A 19,641-nucleotide genomic window follows, 5' to 3' on the forward strand; every position below is an offset into this window, starting at 1 on the left:
GGAGCTCTCTCGCTACTTGGGGTGCATAAATATTTAATTCGGTATCGGAGACAGACGTCCTCTTGGCATTGGAAATGATAGAAGACAATTTGTCAAACTGTCACGACAATGTTTGCATCAGAGGCAACGACACTGGACAGGGCACTCGTAAACAATATTATCAGTCAGGGGATGTTGACGAAAGACAAAAGAACACGTATTTTGGGTCCGGTTTGAAGGTGAAATAATAAAACCTCAGCAGTCAGTACGTGTAACGTTATACTGGACCGGCTCTTTCGCGGCTGCACAACATGGTTTGCCCAAATGGACAACGACGCATTTCGTGTATGTTGTATAGAAGTTTGCATTAAAGTGGTATTTGCCCCTATCTTGTAATTTTTGTTGTTGTTTGTCGTAAGTCGAGTTGGGAGTGACGTACAGTGATCCCGCATAGCCATTGACATTGTCCTCTGCAGACAAAGACGCCAAGATTCGAAATAACTGATAATAAATCTCTTTCAATTTACAGTCTATTTTGTCCCATTCATTCATTTTTGACGGATATCAATTTTATTACCGGTTCGTAGAACGTTAGATAATCCATGATACACACAAAAATAAACTTCCTTCAGATTTGTCCTTAATTGCAAGGTGAATGAAAAGATGGCCTCGGTTGGTATTTCAATTTGAAGTTATCAGCTCGAACGATCACACGGGTTCTTTAAAGTCTGATGTGATGGCGAGCTTTCAATTATCTAGTTGTTCCACTTAATCTCTAAAACGTGCGGGGCGATTGTTGTGTTGAAGTATAGCTTGTGCACCTGTAAAACTGTATAGAGAGGGTGAAAGACTGGGCTCAGGGCGGGGAAGTGTGGGCGGGTCATGGTCGGGTAGAAACACCTGCTCACACGTGTCTTTCGAGGCCACAGCACACCGGTATCTGTCCTCAGGCAGAAAGTCCAAAACACACACACAAACGTTCCGCTTTCTACCAGTCCAAACTCCTTGATACCGTCCGTATTGGGGCGATATCGTTTCCCCGGAGTCACTGTCTTTTGACCTGTGAACGAATGGTGGAAATCTACACTTCCAAGCCTTCCGAGAAAGGGACTTTATGAAAGGATACTTTCAAAGTCAGTTCATAAGTCATAAGCTACTGGAATAGAAATATGGACTTCGTATAGGGCCATACAGTGGCGCTATAGCCGTAAGCATAACCGTATTTGATGGGAAAATAACTAGGGCAGAATTGATATTAGTTCGCCATCCTCTCACCTTTACGTAACGCAATGGTTGACGTCAAAAGGGGATAAACGAGTGAGCCAACGCCTACGTAGCAATGTCGTCTAGTTATTGCGAGAGCTATATTTTTAGAAGCTGCTTTTTATAGGCATGCTTTTTATTTTGTCTGATACATATATGGTCTCATTCAGTCAATATTGACGATGGTAAATTGTCTGATTTCGTCTGATATTTGCAGGGTATTAGCAGATCATTCATATCTTTCTCAGAAGTAAGAAGAAATTATGAGTCCACATTTGCCTGATGATACATCATCGTTATTCCGTTCTTTAATGAGAAGACTTTCAACTATCCCCATCTCATGGTTCTGTATGAATGTAGCCTAGACTTTGCTGTTGCAAACCATTCAACAAAGTATCCATTTCGGCCTATGGTCCAGATTTTACTTACAACGTCAAGGGAAAAAGACCGACTGGCGAGCAACATGACTTATGTTAATTTGATGATGTGAACCAATAAATATAAATGTCTCACCTTTACAAATTAATAGAAAGTCAATGAAATGAATGATAGCTTAGTTATTTGAATCATTGAAAAAATAGAATATCACTGTAATTTCATGGACATCTTTTTTCCACCACAATGATAATAACGGCCTGCATCATTAGCATTGTAGATCATGGTTAAATTTGAAAAGGAGAAAAAAAGAACTAAAGCGACTTAAGACACTGGGGAGGTTGGACAACTTGGAAACGTCAGGTTTTCCAAGACAGGTGTTTTCATGTTGATAAAACAGGAGTAAAGTTAAGGGAACTACAGTGTTGGTGTTTAGAAAACAAAAAGAGTGTTTTCACGATCTGTTGGTTTCAAAGTATAAGATGGTACACTTGAAAAAAAGGACGATTCTACACTTTAAGTGCAGGAAGCGTTCACCTCATCCTCTTATTCAAATCAGTGCAAAGTGACTGTGGAGATTGGATTTCAGTAATTTTCCATCCGAAATTTTTCCAAAAGAAATCAGTTCTACAATGAGTCACGGTAAAACTGCACTATAGTTTAGTGATAGTGATTCAATGAGTAGTCAAGATACACGCCCAGAGCCACTCACCTCAATCACCAATCATGTTTATCAAGTCAAATCACGCATAACATTCCGCGTGACGTGTCACTTGTGTTTTTGTCGGACTTTTTGGCAAAGAACCAAATCTGGCGCCCAGAGCCTTATTTTCGCCGACGTCACAACAAAAAATATGTGTTCTCCGCTTAGAAATTTATCCTTTCCTCTTTCCATGGATGAACGGTGATTTATTAGTAGTGAATACTCTCAGTTATTCTTAGCAATGGCACTAAGACGCCGTTTATAATGTTAGAGTACAGTACTTAGTTCCTGCAAGGCTGCGCGTTACTAAGGCGAAAGCTATGACGCAATCACAAGAAGTGACCCGGAAGTGAAAGCGCCGCCCTGTGACCTCTTTATTTACAAATACCTTGGCGCATGCGTGTTGCAGGAAAACATCCAAAATGGCCGTTGTGACGACCTGACGAAAGTGGAAAAGCTAAAATAAGTCCCCAAAACCCACGATATCGACCCATAATTTGCTTATAAGCACTAAGGATACAGTTAAGACACCATGTTGGACCTAGAGGTCGTTCCTGAGCGGTCACTGGGCAATGAACAGTGGGAATTCGCGCTCGGTAAGTTGCGTCATTTGTTTTCCTTTGAGAAGAAAATGGACGACAGCTGATACTTATTTTTGATTACCTTGCATTCTCCCTTCCCTTCCAATCCATAAGGTGCCTTTATCTGCGAGCTCCCTTATGAGAAAACCTGCCCAAACGTTTTATTTAGTGTGAGCGCTGTATGGTAATATTCGACTATCCATGATTTGCAGTGGTTACAAAATATGTCATAATGTTTTGCGGTTTTATAAAATTTATGTTATGAAATCCGGACCCACAGCTACAGGTGAAAAACTGTGGAATCTAGTTTGAAACTTTTTGAACTTTTCGTAGGTTGTAGATATGATGATATTAACAAACAGTCTATATTTCATCATTTAATTTTTCTTTGACCTAGCCTTGTCATGGAGGAAGGGTCTTGTGCGTGTGAAAATTTGTGCATGGAAAAGCTGCCTGTGAAAATATGCATGTAAAACTATCAGGTTTGCAACGGATTTAGAATTTGATTCTGTGAGCCTTTTAAGTATTAAGAAAAAATGAAACCAGTAAAAAAAAATTAAACCACACGAACCGAAGAAGAAGAAAAAAAGTCATAGGGGGTATTTTGCTCAAAACTGTCTTTCTCTGTAAATGATATCATTCTTTCTAATGACATTCCCCCAACCGCTAACCGGTATTCACTTCTGCCAGACTGCTAAGCCCCCACACATATGCCATTGAACGTTTCTAGATATCACCATACAATGTTGGTGGCTATTCCCCTTCCTCACTTACATAGAATACAGAGAAAGATGACTTAATCGAAGTTGAACTTTCCTGTCGTAAATGTGTCAGGGCAGAGATTGTGTTCGAACAGGTTCTGTTATTTACAGATGTGCACGATGACCAAGACAGTATGTGAGCACCCCTTCTGATGAAATCAGTTTGTGTGGTTCATGATTTGTCTATTAGATTGACCATAGATAAATCAAGATGGTTAAAAAATAGACACATATACAGGGCTCGAAATTCATCTTTGGGAATAGGTGCACTGGTGCACCCAAGTCAAAAAAATTGGGTGCACAGAAAGAATTTTGGGTGCACCAGATAAAATAAAGTTGAATGTTCTTCAGAACATAATTACAAGTTTAACGCTGCTGCCTTTCTTAGAACTTCAATCTGTAATTCTATACCTAACTTCAAAATTTCAAACAAATAATTCATTAAATAAAGTACAGCAAAAATTTATCATACTGTTTTTTATATTTACATTTCAAGAATATTCTGTATACTAGTGTACAATAGTACCTTTACCCTATTGGCTACAAAAAATATTTAGGTGCACCAGTGCACCCACAGTCAAAAATTGGGTGCACAGCTCCAATTTTGGGTGCACTGGGTGCACATGCACCCACTATTTCGAGCCCTGCATATATATGCCTGCCAATGCATATGTGAGTGGCATGTCACCTGAAAGTATGCATATAAGGTTGTGTTCCTGTATATATGATACCTCCTGTATGGTTTCCACATACATGTACTGGTAGTTCTGTACATGTATGTGGATCATCACTTGTGAACAGTGCACATTTTTCTGATGCAGTGTTTCATATCTGATAACACATTGCAACTGAGGTGCCATACCAGTCTATATGTCAGATATACTGTGTCTAGTATGAATTTTTGACTGATCAGCCAAAGTGTCCCACATGTGCAGTACATTCTGGTACATGCTGCTGCCACACCACGTGCCTGCGAAGCTGGTGTGTTATGCCGAAGGGCGGTTATACCGGCTATATAGATAGTATCTATATAGCCGGTATAACCGCCCTTCGGCATAACACACCAGCTTCGCTATTAGATACAGATTATGATACATGCTCATGCAAGTTTTCAGGACGCTTTTGTATCAAGCAAGATGGTAGGGAAAAGGCCCCATGTTTCTAGTAATTTGGTACATTACAAGAACGCTCACACACATGCTCACTCTTTATCTTAGGAAAAGAAATCATGACATACTACATGTTGTAGATGGTAAAACACATCACAATCTAGCATTTGTCATCCTCAAAATCTTCTGCTATCAAATTTGTAATAAGTCATTGATCATCAATTAATGATCTTTCTGTGGATTGCCTAATTTACATATTTTCTCATTAAAAAAATCTTTCACACACAAAGTTTTCACATGCAAGTAAAACATTGAGAAATCCCTCTGCTGTTTGTCTTGTTTGGACAGTTTGAAAGAAGAAGCTATGTCTTTCTATCCTTTTCTACTTGAGAATCAGAGTTGGAATGATTACACTTGTGTTAAGACTCAGTTATTAAGAGCAAATGTGTTTCAATTCCATTTCAAATGTCTTTTCAGCAACATGTTTTAAACCAGAGTGCCAGAGGTAGACTATTTTAGCCCATTCCCCAAGGCCCCGACCCAACCCCGCACCCCTTGGGAGAAGACACCTGTTAGGGCTCGAATTTCATTTTTTGGGAATAGATGCACAGGAACACCTAACCTAAAGATTTTGGTGCACAGGAAAAAAAATTGGTTGCACAACATGAAATAAGTAAACCCAAACTATAGCTGAGTGCAAAATTCTAAACAAGTTGTACAAGAAAGGTTGTCTAATTTACTCAGATACTTAAATGTCAAGAATATGCTGCATACTACTGTACAGTGGTGCCTTTACATGCGTCCCCCTATACAAATATCCAGGTACACTGATGCACCCACAGGCAAAAATTAAGTGTACAGCTCCAATTTTGGGTGCATATACACCCAGACTGACCCAGTATTTCAAGCCTTTCCTGTCAATTGTCTTTGACTGACTTCTTAGAAATTGAGCTGTAGTGTTATTAAATAAGAAGGTCTCTGGAAAAATTTTATTGGAGTTATGTATTAGTTAAATTAATATATGCAAGAAGAGCTGCAAAAGAATCATATCAGTCTTATATCTTCTGTCTGTCCCATGAAGGCATGTGATAGTTCCGAGGATTGCCATTTTAGTATTGTCTCCTACAACAATTATTATAGGTTGGTACTTAAATGGTTCCTCTGTTCTTTTCCTGTTTCTGGAGAATCCTTGGCGCCTCCCCAAAACCACATCCTGCCATCAGCCCTTGGAGATATGAATTAAACATTTGCTGATGTTAGCTGGAGAAAATGAAGCAATTGTTCAGGATGCTTTCTGCAGGAATGTGTGGTCACCTACCCTGAAGACAATAAGTTTCATTATGTCTTGAAGATCTTAACATCTGACTTGTGTTGCCAGCTGGTTTGGTAAAGGCTGGCGTTGCTGATGTTGCAAATTACAATTTAGGGTGAAGCTTGTAAAAAAATAGCCTAGTGGGTTAAGACTGGCTTAATTTTTAGGAGGTTATGGTTTTAAACCCTGAGTCACACCAAAAACTGAAAAATGGTACATGCTGCTTTCTTTGCTTAACATTACGCACTGATGAGTATTGAAAAGTATATGCTAGTTGAACGCAAACCACCACCAGTGGACTACTAGTAGCAACTTGCTATAGTGCTTGCATAACTGTGTAGCCCAAGGGCTCTAGATCCAGAGATGGACTCTGCCTCTGTATACTGTATATTATGTCATACCTGGGCCGCGAAAATGTTCGATACGGCTGTCGGGCGATCCTACCCGCGGTCGGGCTGGTACCTTGGGTGATACGGAATACCCTGTGTCGTATTCTATATTCATTATGAATTTGAAAAGTGATGCTAATGAAAATCAAGATGGTGTTTCCAAATTTTATCCTGTTGCTTGAGTAACTGTTATTTGGTATATCTCATTACCTGGATGTCTAGTCTTTATTAATGGCTTCTAGTTTAGACATATGGCTCTGTAAAGGAGAAGAAAGCAGCAATTCAGATGCAGCAACTCAGCATCTGAGTTTTTTCAACAAGCAGAAAAACATTTTACCGAGATAGAAGGTAGGGTGAATCCTGAAGGCCGCTCAAGTTTATTGACCGCGGGTAGCACAGTTACTATAAAAAAATTATAATAAAAGAAAAGAAAAACGTCAGTCAATCAATGTACCATCTGTGGCTAGAATGTACAATATGTCAGACATGGCCACATTGTATATGTGCGGCATCTTTGACCAACTGTACGTGTACGTGTGAGTTGTTAATTGCTGGGCCATGTGCCAACTGTTACCAATGACGTATATGCAAGGTTGTACGTTTAGATGCCTTTGAAGTGCATAGGGAGAGTTGTAAATCATGTTTCACAAAGGTGACAACCAAGGACATGGTGTTGAACCTACTCATCATGACAAAGTATTGGATGTAAGTGAATTTGTATGGCGTAACAGCAGAGTGTTCGGCTCAGAACCAAGTGTTACTGGGTTCAAATCCTGTCATGTCACTGATCGTGGGCTCTTGGGAAAGGCATTTTACACGACCTTCGTCACTTCACTCGGGTGAAAATGAGTACCTAACTCCGGTTAAGGACGTCCCTCAGATGTAGTAGTAGTAGTAGTAGTATCCGGTATTTTGATTAAACTGCTGCCGGGGTAGGATGTTAAATAGAGATCTCATATTTGAGGAGAGCTACAGCTCAACCATGTTAAAGAACCCGCCACACTTATCAAAAAGAGTAGGGGTCCTTCCCGGTGTGAGTGGATCAAACCTTACAGTCTTGTGTGTGTCTTACGTACCGTGCTTGCAGTCCTCAACTTAATGAGGTTAAGCACGCGACAACGAAGAAGAAGTGTGATGTACTGGCAACAGTTGAGCAAATATCATCAGTTGGTGCGAGAGGAAATAAAGTGTTCAGTAGAAGAAAACTAAACAGTTATCTAACCATTCCTAGATAGGATCAACAGCTGTCAGTTGTAAACTGTATCAATCAGCATGTATGAGTATCATGGCAGAACTTTGTCTGGCAGCTTTGTACCTTGTGCTGGGTGAAGAAATGAATTTGGAGAGAGAACCTCTAAGCAGATGTTAAACTTAAAGGCAGTTTGTAACAGAAATGGGCAACTAGGAAAACATAAAATGATTTTGCCTCCCAACATCTTCTTGGAGATTACTAGTAAGAATAACAACACCTGTTACAATGTGATGTGTGTCAGGAAGTTATTCCCACCCAGGGCCCGAAATACTACCTACTTGTTATGTACAGGTGCAGGTAAAGCTGGAGTTTTCTAGGTATTTCTGATGTACCTAACCTACACTTGTCCATCATCGATCAATAAGGTGTATATTGTATGCCATGGCCAGGACCACCCTGAAAACTTTTTAGGGGGGGGGGGATAAAAAGGGGGTGTTGTAGATATGATTTGTGTGGTGAAATCTTCCTCGCACAAGTACAGGTACAGGAAAAAGGATGTCGAGCCCTGGGAAGGAAGCGGAAGCAGTGAACTTGTGTTAGCATTTAGTGATTAATTGATGGCACACACACACAGAGGTGACAATGAGACTTAGGCCACATTTTTTCTTTGTCTAGAAGGGAAAGGAAGGAAGCAGATCAAGAGATAAAGGCTGCACAATTCCAGACATAGCCAGCTGATCCCCCCTCCTGGTGCTGTTTTCCACCCCTTACTTTTGATGTGGTTTGCACCGAATTCTCATTGGTTGAGAGAGTGGGCGTGTCTAAGGGAGGGGGAAGGGCATTGCCCATTTCAAAGCACCCATGAGGTCTGCTTATCTCTGTGATTATGCCCTGGAACTAAATGTTTATTTGCTAATCTTATCGCGACCATGTGCAAGGGCATGACTCACAAAGAAGAGGAAATCCCCATCAATTCCAATTAGAGGGAAGGTGTTTGTAAGAATGGGAAGATTGCTTATCTCTGCTAGGAAAGCCATTGTAAATCTTTGTCCTAGTGAGGGCATCTGTTTTCACATTGCAGTGATATTAAGTCTTTAGAGGATCAATGTAGTTATTCTTAGTTTCAACTTTTGACATTGGTCGGGTACAAGGCAAATTGTTATATTCCTTGGTGGGGTACGATTGGTAGACAATAGCCCATCACAAAGTGGACCCTACTAGCTCAGAACAATTGCAATGGGGAGGGAAAGGTATTAGTAAACTATGAAACTATGAAATATAATATATAGAGAGAAAGAAACAATATATATAGAGAGAGAATGAATCATGTTTCAAACAGCATGTTTTTTGCTGTACAACAGGTTGAGATCTTGAGTTGAAAGTTCTTTTGACTATGAAGTCCAATGGGCCCAATGTCTTTCCAAATACAAAGTGACCAATGTGAAGTGTGCTGAGGGGGCGTAACCCCTGGGACCCGTGCCTGGTACATGTGGTGGAAGAAGAGGATGGGGGTAGAGAGTTGACATTACCCCGAAGGAAAATTCTTTGAACACGACGTATTATTTAGTTTGCAGATATGATCTGTCAGCCCTTATGACTGTTGGCAATTGCAGGCGGTGTATCTCTTCCTTGGAACATAGGATATCTGGGATGTGCTACATTTACTACTACATGTCTATTGGGGAGACACAAAATCTAAAACTTTGAGAAAAGAGAAACTTGAAGAGAAACTTTAAAGTACTTCAGTGGCGGCGACACAAGGAGGGCAGGGCAGAAAAATATGTTGGGGGCGTCAAAAAAAATGAAGCTGAAACCCTTGACTGTGTATCTTTTCACTAATAGATTTGTCCTCAACTTAGCCTACTCTACCAGCAAAATTTGACCCTCAAAATGCAGGTAATGGCGTTTCAGTGCGTAAACATTTCAAAATTTAACCCCAGGGACCGCCCTAGGATTCTTGCTTCTCCAGCAATAAATACGTTGGGATGGCGTCGCCCCAAAAAATTCAAGCTGAAACTCGGGGCATAGAAGGAAAAAATTTTCTGGATTTTTTTACTTAACATCAAATCTATATTGATTATAGGGTCAGATAGCAGGGAGAGGGTTAAAGAAGATACAATGCTACAAGGGAACTGTCAACTGGCCAAGAGCAACAGTGCATGTCCTGACCTTGACCTTTGTTGACTAGAGTACATGTCCTGTCTGTGTTATAGCTGGGTGGCATAGTTGCCATACCTCCCCATAGGTGCAGGTAGATTAGGAAGGAATGTCAGCGGAGTTCAAACAAGCTTATAAATCCTTCCTTATTGTTCTGACCAGGTGATTGTACACATACTTATCTGACAGGAAATTATTTCTTTGGCAACACTTAGTGTAGGATGTTTACTTATTGTTGTATACTTGACTGATTTGTTGATGACTTGATTGATTGATTTCAGTCAGACATTCAAAGACTTTTTTTTCATATGCAGGTGTGTTACGCCGAATGGCGGTTATACCGGCTATATAGATACAGATACAGATGCATACAGTTTATAGTTGGTCCAAGGTAAAAAAAACATTACCAGTAACAAAGAAATATCAAAGTGTGTACTGCAAAGTTTTCTTTTGAGGTACAGTACAACCATATCATCTAACAAAATACTTTTTTCCAAACTTAGTGACATGCACATGTACATAGTCACAATAACTAGACTTAGTTTGAGTGAGACAGAATTTTCCCTAAACGAAACACTTCATTGAAATTTCAATGTTTTTTATGTCCGACTATGGAGACACATTGTCGCATACCCAATTTTGCAGCTTGTATGCCAAAGGTCAATAGCCATCAGTTCAACAGGTTATTGACCTTGTTTGACGCCTAGTATAAGTTTGCTAATCTCTTAACAGATGCAGGGTGGAAAATTTTTTGGCTGCCTGGCATCTCAGACAGCTGTCCAGAAAAGTCAGACAAGTCCAGCTTACAGGTACCTGTTTGTAGTGACTGACAAGGACTTGAAAAGAATGCTGTGGACATGCCCGTGCATACATTCAGGTGGCCACTATAGACATTCGTAATGATTGGTTCAATAGGAAAAATAATTTTATTAAAAGGGAAAAAAAAAAAGATTTAGCACGATGGCCCGGACTGAGGTGGTCCTTATGCAAACGAGATTACAATTACAGGTTTCAGTATACAATCTTTTATCACAACATCTGTTTGGAGATTACAAACTTACAGCTACTACCGGGACTGTAGTAGAAATAGGTGACATGAGGAAGGAAGAGCTCAGCTCCAATATTATCCCTACATCCACCTCAAGCCATAACAGGATCCTAGTGGATGATTTAAAAACTTCTTGCAGGATGTTGGCTCTCTGATTTTTGGAGCCAAATATTGGTGTATCACATGTTCTTACATGTGTGTCCTTGACTACATGCTAATGCTAAAGTTCAGGAAGCTGCTGTTACATGCATCTTATTGATTAAACCATTAAGGTTATATATAACCAGACATGACGTACAAGCCATCAATCACTAGCTACTTGAGTCTGTTGTAACTCCTGTAGTCAACTTATGTTCTTCCCTTTTGATAGGATTAGCAACCAGGTAGCTTGTACTGTAACTGCATTGTAACTGTTGTTAGGCCCAACAGGTCATTTGAGGTAACCCAGAAAACTGTGTCATTGACCTCTAATTCTAAACAGGAAAGTTGCCCAGCTGTAAGTTGCAGACAGAGACGTTTGGTGACTAACAGAGTCCTGAGGTTCTGACTGAGGTTTTGGTAGTTCCTTTCCTTGGTGTGATGGCGCCTGGTCTCTCTAGCCACTAATAAGGTTGCCGTGGGCCATTCCAAATAAATAGTCCACTTACACATTGTGAAAACAATCAGGGTGTAACAAGTGCTTTTGAAAAAGCCAAGTGTGGCAGGGTAATGGTAGCTGAGACCGGGACCGGGTAGCTTGGTTGCTGAAACATATGAATTGCCTACAACATATAATTTAGTGGACATTTGAAAATCTTGCTGTTTATAGTTGTAGGGTAATGAGTTACAAATGAAAAACTAATTTCCAAGCAGATGTAGGGGTAGGAAATTGTGATATTTACCCTGACCGGGCCACTCTGTTACGGTAACATTTGCCACTGTCATGTTTTTCACAGTTAATGACAGCAACAGAGAAAGGCGCCAGTCAGATTTAAGCATTACAGTTTTTTACCCTAACATCTGCTTGGAGGTGATGAAAAACATGTTTATTAATTAGTCTTGCCCCCAGACACAGACATGTGACTCCATGTGGCTTGTATGGAGGATGAGTCACCTTTCCTCTTCCTCTCAGAGTTACAAAGTCTGACATGTTCCAGCTAAATAGTAGTCTACACCAAACTCCTTTGGTGACTGGGAAAGAAATGTTAAACAGAAATAGGCCAGATGGGTGAATAAATTACTCCAGGTGTCAGATGAACTTCCTTTGGTTGGCTACCTTCTCTTGCAAAACATCATCCGACCAATTTCCAAATGTCATTTCTTAGTAATCGAAGGAGTCTGCTCAAGTCTAGTGAGACAATTATCTCTTTGGCATTTCTAATGTCTACATGCACCTAATGAAAAAAACAGATTTGGACGCTATTTTTTCTTCTTTTGTCATCCTCAATTGAGGTGAAACATGATGCGTTTTCACTCAAGTGCTAGCTACATGTATATAGTAGTGAAATGCAGCTTCGCTACAGCTAATTTTTTTAGCCGAGCACACCAGGTTACCCCTACTCTTGTTCAATAGTGTGTTGGGTTCTATTATTACGGTATTGATTTAAGGTTTCATGGCTGAGGCTAATGCCTGAAGCTATCTCATTTTTTATCCCCATAAATATGCTGCACTCTTTGTTGTAGCATCCTTCAATAAAGTAGATTGCAAGATTCAAAACAGTCTTTTTAAGGCATTGTTTTTTTGAGGGACTAAAAGGGAAGAAAACGAGTATTGCTGATAAACTGTATATCTGATGCAGGTAAAGTCAAATGTTACAAATGTTCCAGAGAAAAGACGGTCCTTTGAGCCCTGAGAAGACCTTGAGCAGTTTTCACAGTCTGCCTGAATGACCTGAGTTGTGCTGAAACTATTTACTCATGTGTGTCTCCTGGCTACATGCACTTGAGCATGTTTGTTTAGGAAACAGTCGCAAAGTATAGCAACAGTCACAGTTCCTGAAGCAAAGAGCAGTTGATACACCTGTTGGGCACAGGGTGCTTTATTGTCTCGATGTGGGGCATCTGCTTGACAACTGTTGCTGTTTTTGATAGATAAAAACAAACTGTTGTACAATGTACTTGACCCAATGATAAGACAATTTTTTTTACTGTCGAGAAAGTTTTTAAGAATCCTTGATGGTACAGTGAATAAACATGTGACTGATACTACTGGGGTATGTACATGTTTTCATCTGTGTGTGATAAGTGCCTCGGGTAACAGATACTCCTTTCTGCCTTTGTTCTTCCAGGTATGCCATTTGCACAAGCCGTGAACATCTTAAAGAGACAATGCGGAAGTATCAAGGATGTTCAAGTCTTGTACAGTGACACGGTGAGTAGGTGTGCTATCTCAGACAGTGTGTAGGTGTGATGTCTCAGGTGCCTCAATCGTCTCAAGTAGCCAAGTGTTTTACCGCTAACAAACCGAGAGCTTTCTAAGAAAGTGCCCCAGAAGCCTTGAAATTTTCTTCGTGAAATGACAGGCGATGTAAAGTGATATGCTCAAATTTGCGGGCTTATACATAGAATTTTGATTGTTTTTAATGAGTGAAAAAACTGCTTTAGCACACTGAAGTAGCCATTTGGCACCCCCATTCCCTTGGTTACAGAGTTAGGCAGCAGGGAGAAGGTTAAAAAAAGAATTTTTAAAATCCACCCAACTGTTAAATTTAGTACAAGGTTTTCCATGTTGATAAAAGAAGATGCGTTTCCTCTACATTGTCTATATCTGTCATGCTTTTACATGTGCTTTTCATACATTTTTACGCCATAGTAAAATATCTAAGTTTAAAGTTGTTTGGATTTTCCAAAGTCCCAACATTTCCCCACATTTTAGGTCACCAATGTCTACCACTTGACAAGCTGCAGTTATGGATGATGGGAAATGCACCTGTTGCATTTAGTGTGTTACAAATGTTCGTATACAATATGTGTCATGCATAGTCCATTTGAAGTTTGTATTCCAATTATGAAAGTTCACAGTTCCATCATTAAAAGAGGATGGTGGGAAATGCACCTGTTATATTTAGTGGGCTACAATATATGTATGTCATACTTTGACAAAAGTAGTCATTATCTTTTCTTTAGTATTCCAATTATGAAAGTTCACAGTTACATTATTACAAGAGGATAACATCAATGCCTTAGTTTACGACAAGTATTCTATTTTTTTTATTGTTTCCCATTCTTAATACTATCATGATATTCTACGATGTACTAAGACCTAAGACAATGTCTGTCAGTGAAGGTGTCTGATTGTTTCCTGTACTGTTGATGGATGGTTGATGTTGCATGCGGTCTGACAATACAGACCTCCAGTTTGCATTCATGCATGTAATAACCCTGTAGCTCCACAGACAGGCATAGATTAAGGGCCCAGCACAATCTGGCTTGTCTATTGTAGATAGCCTTGTGGTGTAATCCCAGTTCATCCTTGTAGCCTTGCAGATGTAGGGCGCATGCAGGTTATATGTTGGGCCGTTTTGTTCCCACGTGTTGTGGTTTGACGCCCATTCAACTAAAAAACTGACACCCGTGTCTGCAGTCTTAACCAATGAGTCCTATCAGAAAGGGAAGCTTTAGGACACTTCAAGATGAAGTCAGGTTGTTCTTCCAAGCAGACGTTGGTAGCTTCTGTGTATACGAGGTAGCGTGCGTAGTCCAGTGGTTAGCGATCTTGCCTCTGGAACTAGAAGCCCCGGGTTCGATCCCGGCTGTGTCACTCACCCGACATGCACGCTACCGTTAAAGATCGCATTCCTAAGGACGGGACATTAAGCCGTGGTCCACTGTTCATTGTGCTTGTCGAAAAGAGCTAGGGGAATTTCCCCGGTACAATGAACCTGTAAATACTGTATACATAGCGTCTGTCTTCTCTGTCACGACCAGTGGAAGAGTAGCTCATCTGTTCATTGAGTTCATTTGAGCTAAACTGGTTCGAGATCCCTTTCCTTTCCTTTACTTCCTGGCAGTGTAAAAGCTGTCCTGATATCCACGGATGTTAGCAACATTTGGGAAAAACTGTTTTTAAAGTGGGTCATCTGAGACCATTTTCAGGAGGAGTTTAGGGTCTCAATGTCTAGAAAAGCATCAGCAAAAGGTTGTCACTTTTTGTAATGTAGTAACTCCCGATCATTAGATTAGGATGGGCTAAATGTGTTCAGAGAGTGTCAGGTGTACTGGAGAAAACGGGGTAGGAATCCTGATCCATTGTTTCAAAGCCTGTCAGTCAAACTAGGCTTCTTAATAGTTTATAGAACAGCACAAGAAAGCATTTCTGAGTTTGGTACTAAATAGCTATCTTGAGGGAAAGTGGATCCATTTTTTTCACCTTGCCAATGCGGAGGTACAAACCAATTTCTGAGAACAAGACAGTCCTACATGTATCTGACTCCAATCTAAAGTGATCTTATGATGAGCAGGAATCTTCCTTGTCATTTATTTTATTTTCAGCATGGAGGTTCTATGATACTGTTAGTAGTGGAGCACTTGAGTCATATCCACATTATACTAGTATGGCACAAAATAATGCTTCGTTGTCTTTAACTATAATAGTCCAGCGGCATAGTTCCCAAAATTAGCTGAATTGTGCACTTTTGTCTAAAAGCACCAAATTTAGCACACATGTAGTTGAACATATCCTGCACAAATCTGGATATGGAGGCATTTTCATTTCGGCCCAGGAGCGCCGTGGCGGCATCTTAAGTTTAGAACACCCAAAATAGACTGACCGTTCTAGTACCCTTAATAAGGGGGAGGGGCAAAAGATTAAACATTAATGTTTCTTCATGAAAATTTGTTTATCATAAAAGTCAACCACAAGGATCGTAAATCTGTTAATTTTTTTAAGACAACACGCTTCTATAGAAAATTATTCGTCCTTAAAGTTCATTTATTTTCCATTTTTTAACATAAAAAATGGATAGTTCACTTTCCGTTATCAGGCAAAGTTTTTAGGTACCTATGGGACCTTTGTTGATATTGAAGTCTGATTTGTCACAATGTTGACAGCATTTTATTCTTTAAATGGCCGAAATCCACCAATTCTGTCAGGAGATATAAGTGTATATAGAATTACATTACGATGCTTATTTTACCTGAAAGGCCGTTGCTAAGGCTGTTGCTAAGGAAATCTTTTGCTGTACTTTATCTAAGTTTTGCCAATAAATCGCTTTTGAAAGCCTAATTTTTTCTGGGGAGTTTTTCTGTTTGCCTTAGTGTGCATGCAGGAAGTAATATTGACATGTTTACTTATAATTAGATTAAACAAAACTTTAAAAAAATGAAATCACGTCTTATGTTATTGATATATGCTACTCGTGTTCATTGCCATTGGAGGGGACAGTCCATGGGCCAGGTCCCTCAAAATAGCCATTTGGTACCAAAAAGAGGGACAAAGAGTGACTTACTTTTTTGAAAAGGTTGATTCCTCCTCTTTATCATCATGCAGATAATCATGTCAAATGTCCAGCTTTTTAGGAATTATCACGTGATATGATGACGTCACTCAAAACCATAGAACGACCAAAAATTGTCTATATCAAGTTATTTCATGTGGTTTTAATAATAATCAACCATTTTTTCATTGGTATTTCTATACGTTGAGATTAAACAAAGACCAGTTAAGTACATTTAAGGCCATTTTGAAGTAAACTTAGGCAGATTTCAATAATGGTTGCCATGGAAACGGTGAAAAATAACATTCTCTCACAGGAAAGTTACTAAATAAGCCTTTTTTGGATGCTTATGAATTCCATTCATCATCAAGGCTTGACCAATGAAACTAAACAATCCATAACTAATAATAAGGCCCTTAGAAAATATTTTAGCTTGGTAAGAAATAAGTAGAAGTTATTTTACCTAAGAAATCAGGTGACATGCGCCATTTTGGCGGCCATCTTGGATCTGCTATCTTGTAGCATAATTTCTTACAAGTACTAAACATTTATCGAAGACTTTTACCATTATGCTAAATGTTTTTGACATGACTATAACTTGTGTTGCATTTAAACAAAGTTAGGCAGATCTTGGCAGATGATGGTTGCCATGGAAACGGTGAAAAATACAATTCTCTCAAGCAAGGGAAAATTACTAAACAAGCCATTTTTTATGCTTATGAATTCCAGTCATTATCAAGACTTGGCCAACACCCCTGAATGATCCATTACTAATATTAGGGCTCTTAGAAAATATTTCAGCTAGGTAAAGAATAAGTAGAAGTTATTTTACCTAAGAAATCAGGTGACATGCGCCATTTAGGCGGCCATCTTGGATCTGCTATCGTGCTTAATTTCTTACAAGTACTAAACGTTTATTGAAGATTTTTACCATTATGCTACTTTGTGATACATAGGCCCTCTAAACTATGTTTGAAGGCATTTTGAAATACAGTTAGGCAGATGTTATGACGGTTGCCATGGAAACGGTGCTTAAGTAACAACTTATCACAGCACAGTTGCTACATGGTATAACAAACATTCTTGAATGCTCATCATTTCCCGTCATAATCAAGACTTGGCCAAGTTCATTTTCTTCCTGTTTTGAGTTCTACAGCCCGAACAAAAGAATGATAAGAAAATATATACTAACATGAATAAAAAAAAATAGACGGGCTGCACTTAAGGCTTCTCTCCCAGACTGCTGCCACATAATTTGAACAGCCTGTATCTGAGCTCATTGACATAGCTTGTTACTGGTCGGGAAGAGTATATGTGGAAAGTGAAATCCTGTAGTTTCTTAAAAGCTCATCTGATAGCTCCGACCCATTCCATTCCTACTAGTTTGTACATTTCCCGGAAGTCTCTGTTTTCCTTAACAAGCCGAAGTGCTCCCAACTTCCCTCGTCCAGAAATCGCACCCACAGTATCGCATCCGGGGTAGGTATGCATTCCAAGGAGACTGTTGCAATGACCGCACTCGCGATACTAACATATCGTATTCGTGAAATATATCCTATTCGTGTCTGCATCCGCGCCGGGCCACACTTGAAAAAAATTGATGGTGGAATTGAGTGCTTGAATGCCAAACAGAGTAGGAAGACGTCTGTACCTTCCGATGACACAATCACTGTGTCGTAGCCTGACCTGGCTGCATGGCCAACATGAAGCATGATGTGTCAGCTTCTCCTGATTTGACTTAAAGTCTTGAACAGCATGGGCACTAGGTTTTGATGCCAAATACTACAATAGCCCGGATTTTCTGATGCAACAAGATGTTTTATGCGCCCCTGTGTAATTGTTTTAAAATTTTAGTCCCCCCCCCCCTACGCCAAAAATTATGAATATTGTAGGTCAAAAGTTATCAAAATGCCAATTACCTTTTTGTCGAAAATTCATACCATGCCCACATTTGGTAAAATCTGTCCTAAGTGCTTTGCTATCTGGTTTCCTGGTGGGGTTCCCCGGGATCTTTGCAACTTTTAAATCCGCATCACATTAGAAGCAGAATATTGCAACACATGTGTACCTGTTACAATCGTTGTGCAATAAACTTTGACTTGACTTGACTTGACTTGTGTCAGTGATTTTCGCCAAAATGTGCCATTCTGATGAGGGAAAATTTAAATGACATCTACATATTGCAGCATTTTGTCTCTAATGTGATGTGGTTTTGACTCAATGGCAAAACTTGCAATTGCATTCACCATAATTGAAGTTCGGCAGGTCCAACACTAACAAGGTCAAAAGCCAAGAACGAAGATGAAGGGGTGGCCTAATGCTGTCTTGTCACTTAAGAATAATAAGAATATTAATGCATACTTTATCTCCTTAGCCTTGCACGGGCTGTTGAAGTCCAGCAAACCAGGTCTATTCCTGGAAAGATTCTTGCAACTTAAGTTTAAGAGACCACTGGCTGTTCTGCAACACATATACAATTTTGAAGCAAAACATTGGCTGCAGAAATTAGGCACTTCACAACTGCTTCCTCACCAATATGAATCGGCCACAGTCCAGACGAAGTGAGAACTTGTCATTAACGAATACAGTGGTGAAATTAAAAAGCTGTTGTACATTTTTTGTGAGAACAAATCGGGAAGGGATTTCCAAGGAAACATTTTTGGTGTCAAGATGGTGGAAGACCCGGAAGAGGAAATGTAATATTGTAACAAAATCACAGTTGTATTCCATGCTTAATGACCACAATGGTCAATGTAAGGAAAAGGTCTATAAGAAGTGGGAGTGAACAACCTGAGGAAAAGGATATTCACTTCCCCTCAAAATATAACATTTACAGTAATAGAAAAGTTGAAGGATTAGCCATTTAGATCCTTAAAAATTGATATGAGCCAAATTATGGACACTTAAGTTTTACGACAAGTGCACCACAACGTTAGAATCAGTGGAAGAAATCATAATCACGGGGTTTCCCTCCCTCTTAAAAGTGGCTGTCGCTTCAGAAGACCATTTAAGTGAGACAACCATGACATTTAGATTAGCCACATATAAGATATGACATTTTCGTTTTGATGATGCTTTACAATTCTTTGACTTTCTAAAGGGGTATTTGATGTCATTTGTGATCCATCTTCCTGAACAAAATATTTTTAGCAACTAGAAAGGCCGTCATTTGCTCCTGAGCAAAAACAGCATGTTTCGCCCATACTCCTACCCATGCAAAAAATGGACTGTCCCAAAATAACACTTGGGCGAATCGAAATATTAAGAAAAAACTTCTGCCCAAAAGTGAACTATTGCAAAGTCATCCCAGTAAGAAATTGAGATTTCTCAATTTGACCCTATATGCAAATAACAGACT

General features: G+C 39.6%; 1 protein-coding gene across 2 annotated transcripts in view; it reads left to right on the forward strand.

Annotated features, from left to right (window-relative positions):
* The first annotated feature begins 2,700 nt into the window (after positions 1-2,700).
* LOC136437832 (phagosome assembly factor 1-like) overlaps positions 2,701-19,641 on the forward strand; it is a 48,089-nt gene continuing 31,148 nt past the window's right edge. The window contains exons 1-2 of one of the 2 annotated variants that reach the window (XM_066432350.1): positions 2,701-2,916; positions 13,137-13,219. In XM_066432350.1, coding sequence (XP_066288447.1) covers positions 2,853-2,916; positions 13,137-13,219 — 147 coding nt within the window. In that variant the 5' untranslated portion in view covers positions 2,701-2,852. The remainder of the gene's footprint in view (positions 2,917-13,136; positions 13,220-19,641) is intronic. The other variant, XM_066432351.1, reaches the window with a different exon arrangement.

This window comes from Branchiostoma lanceolatum, chromosome 7 (genome assembly GCF_035083965.1).
Source record: "Branchiostoma lanceolatum isolate klBraLanc5 chromosome 7, klBraLanc5.hap2, whole genome shotgun sequence".
Taxonomy (NCBI): Eukaryota; Metazoa; Chordata; class Leptocardii; order Amphioxiformes; family Branchiostomatidae; genus Branchiostoma; species Branchiostoma lanceolatum.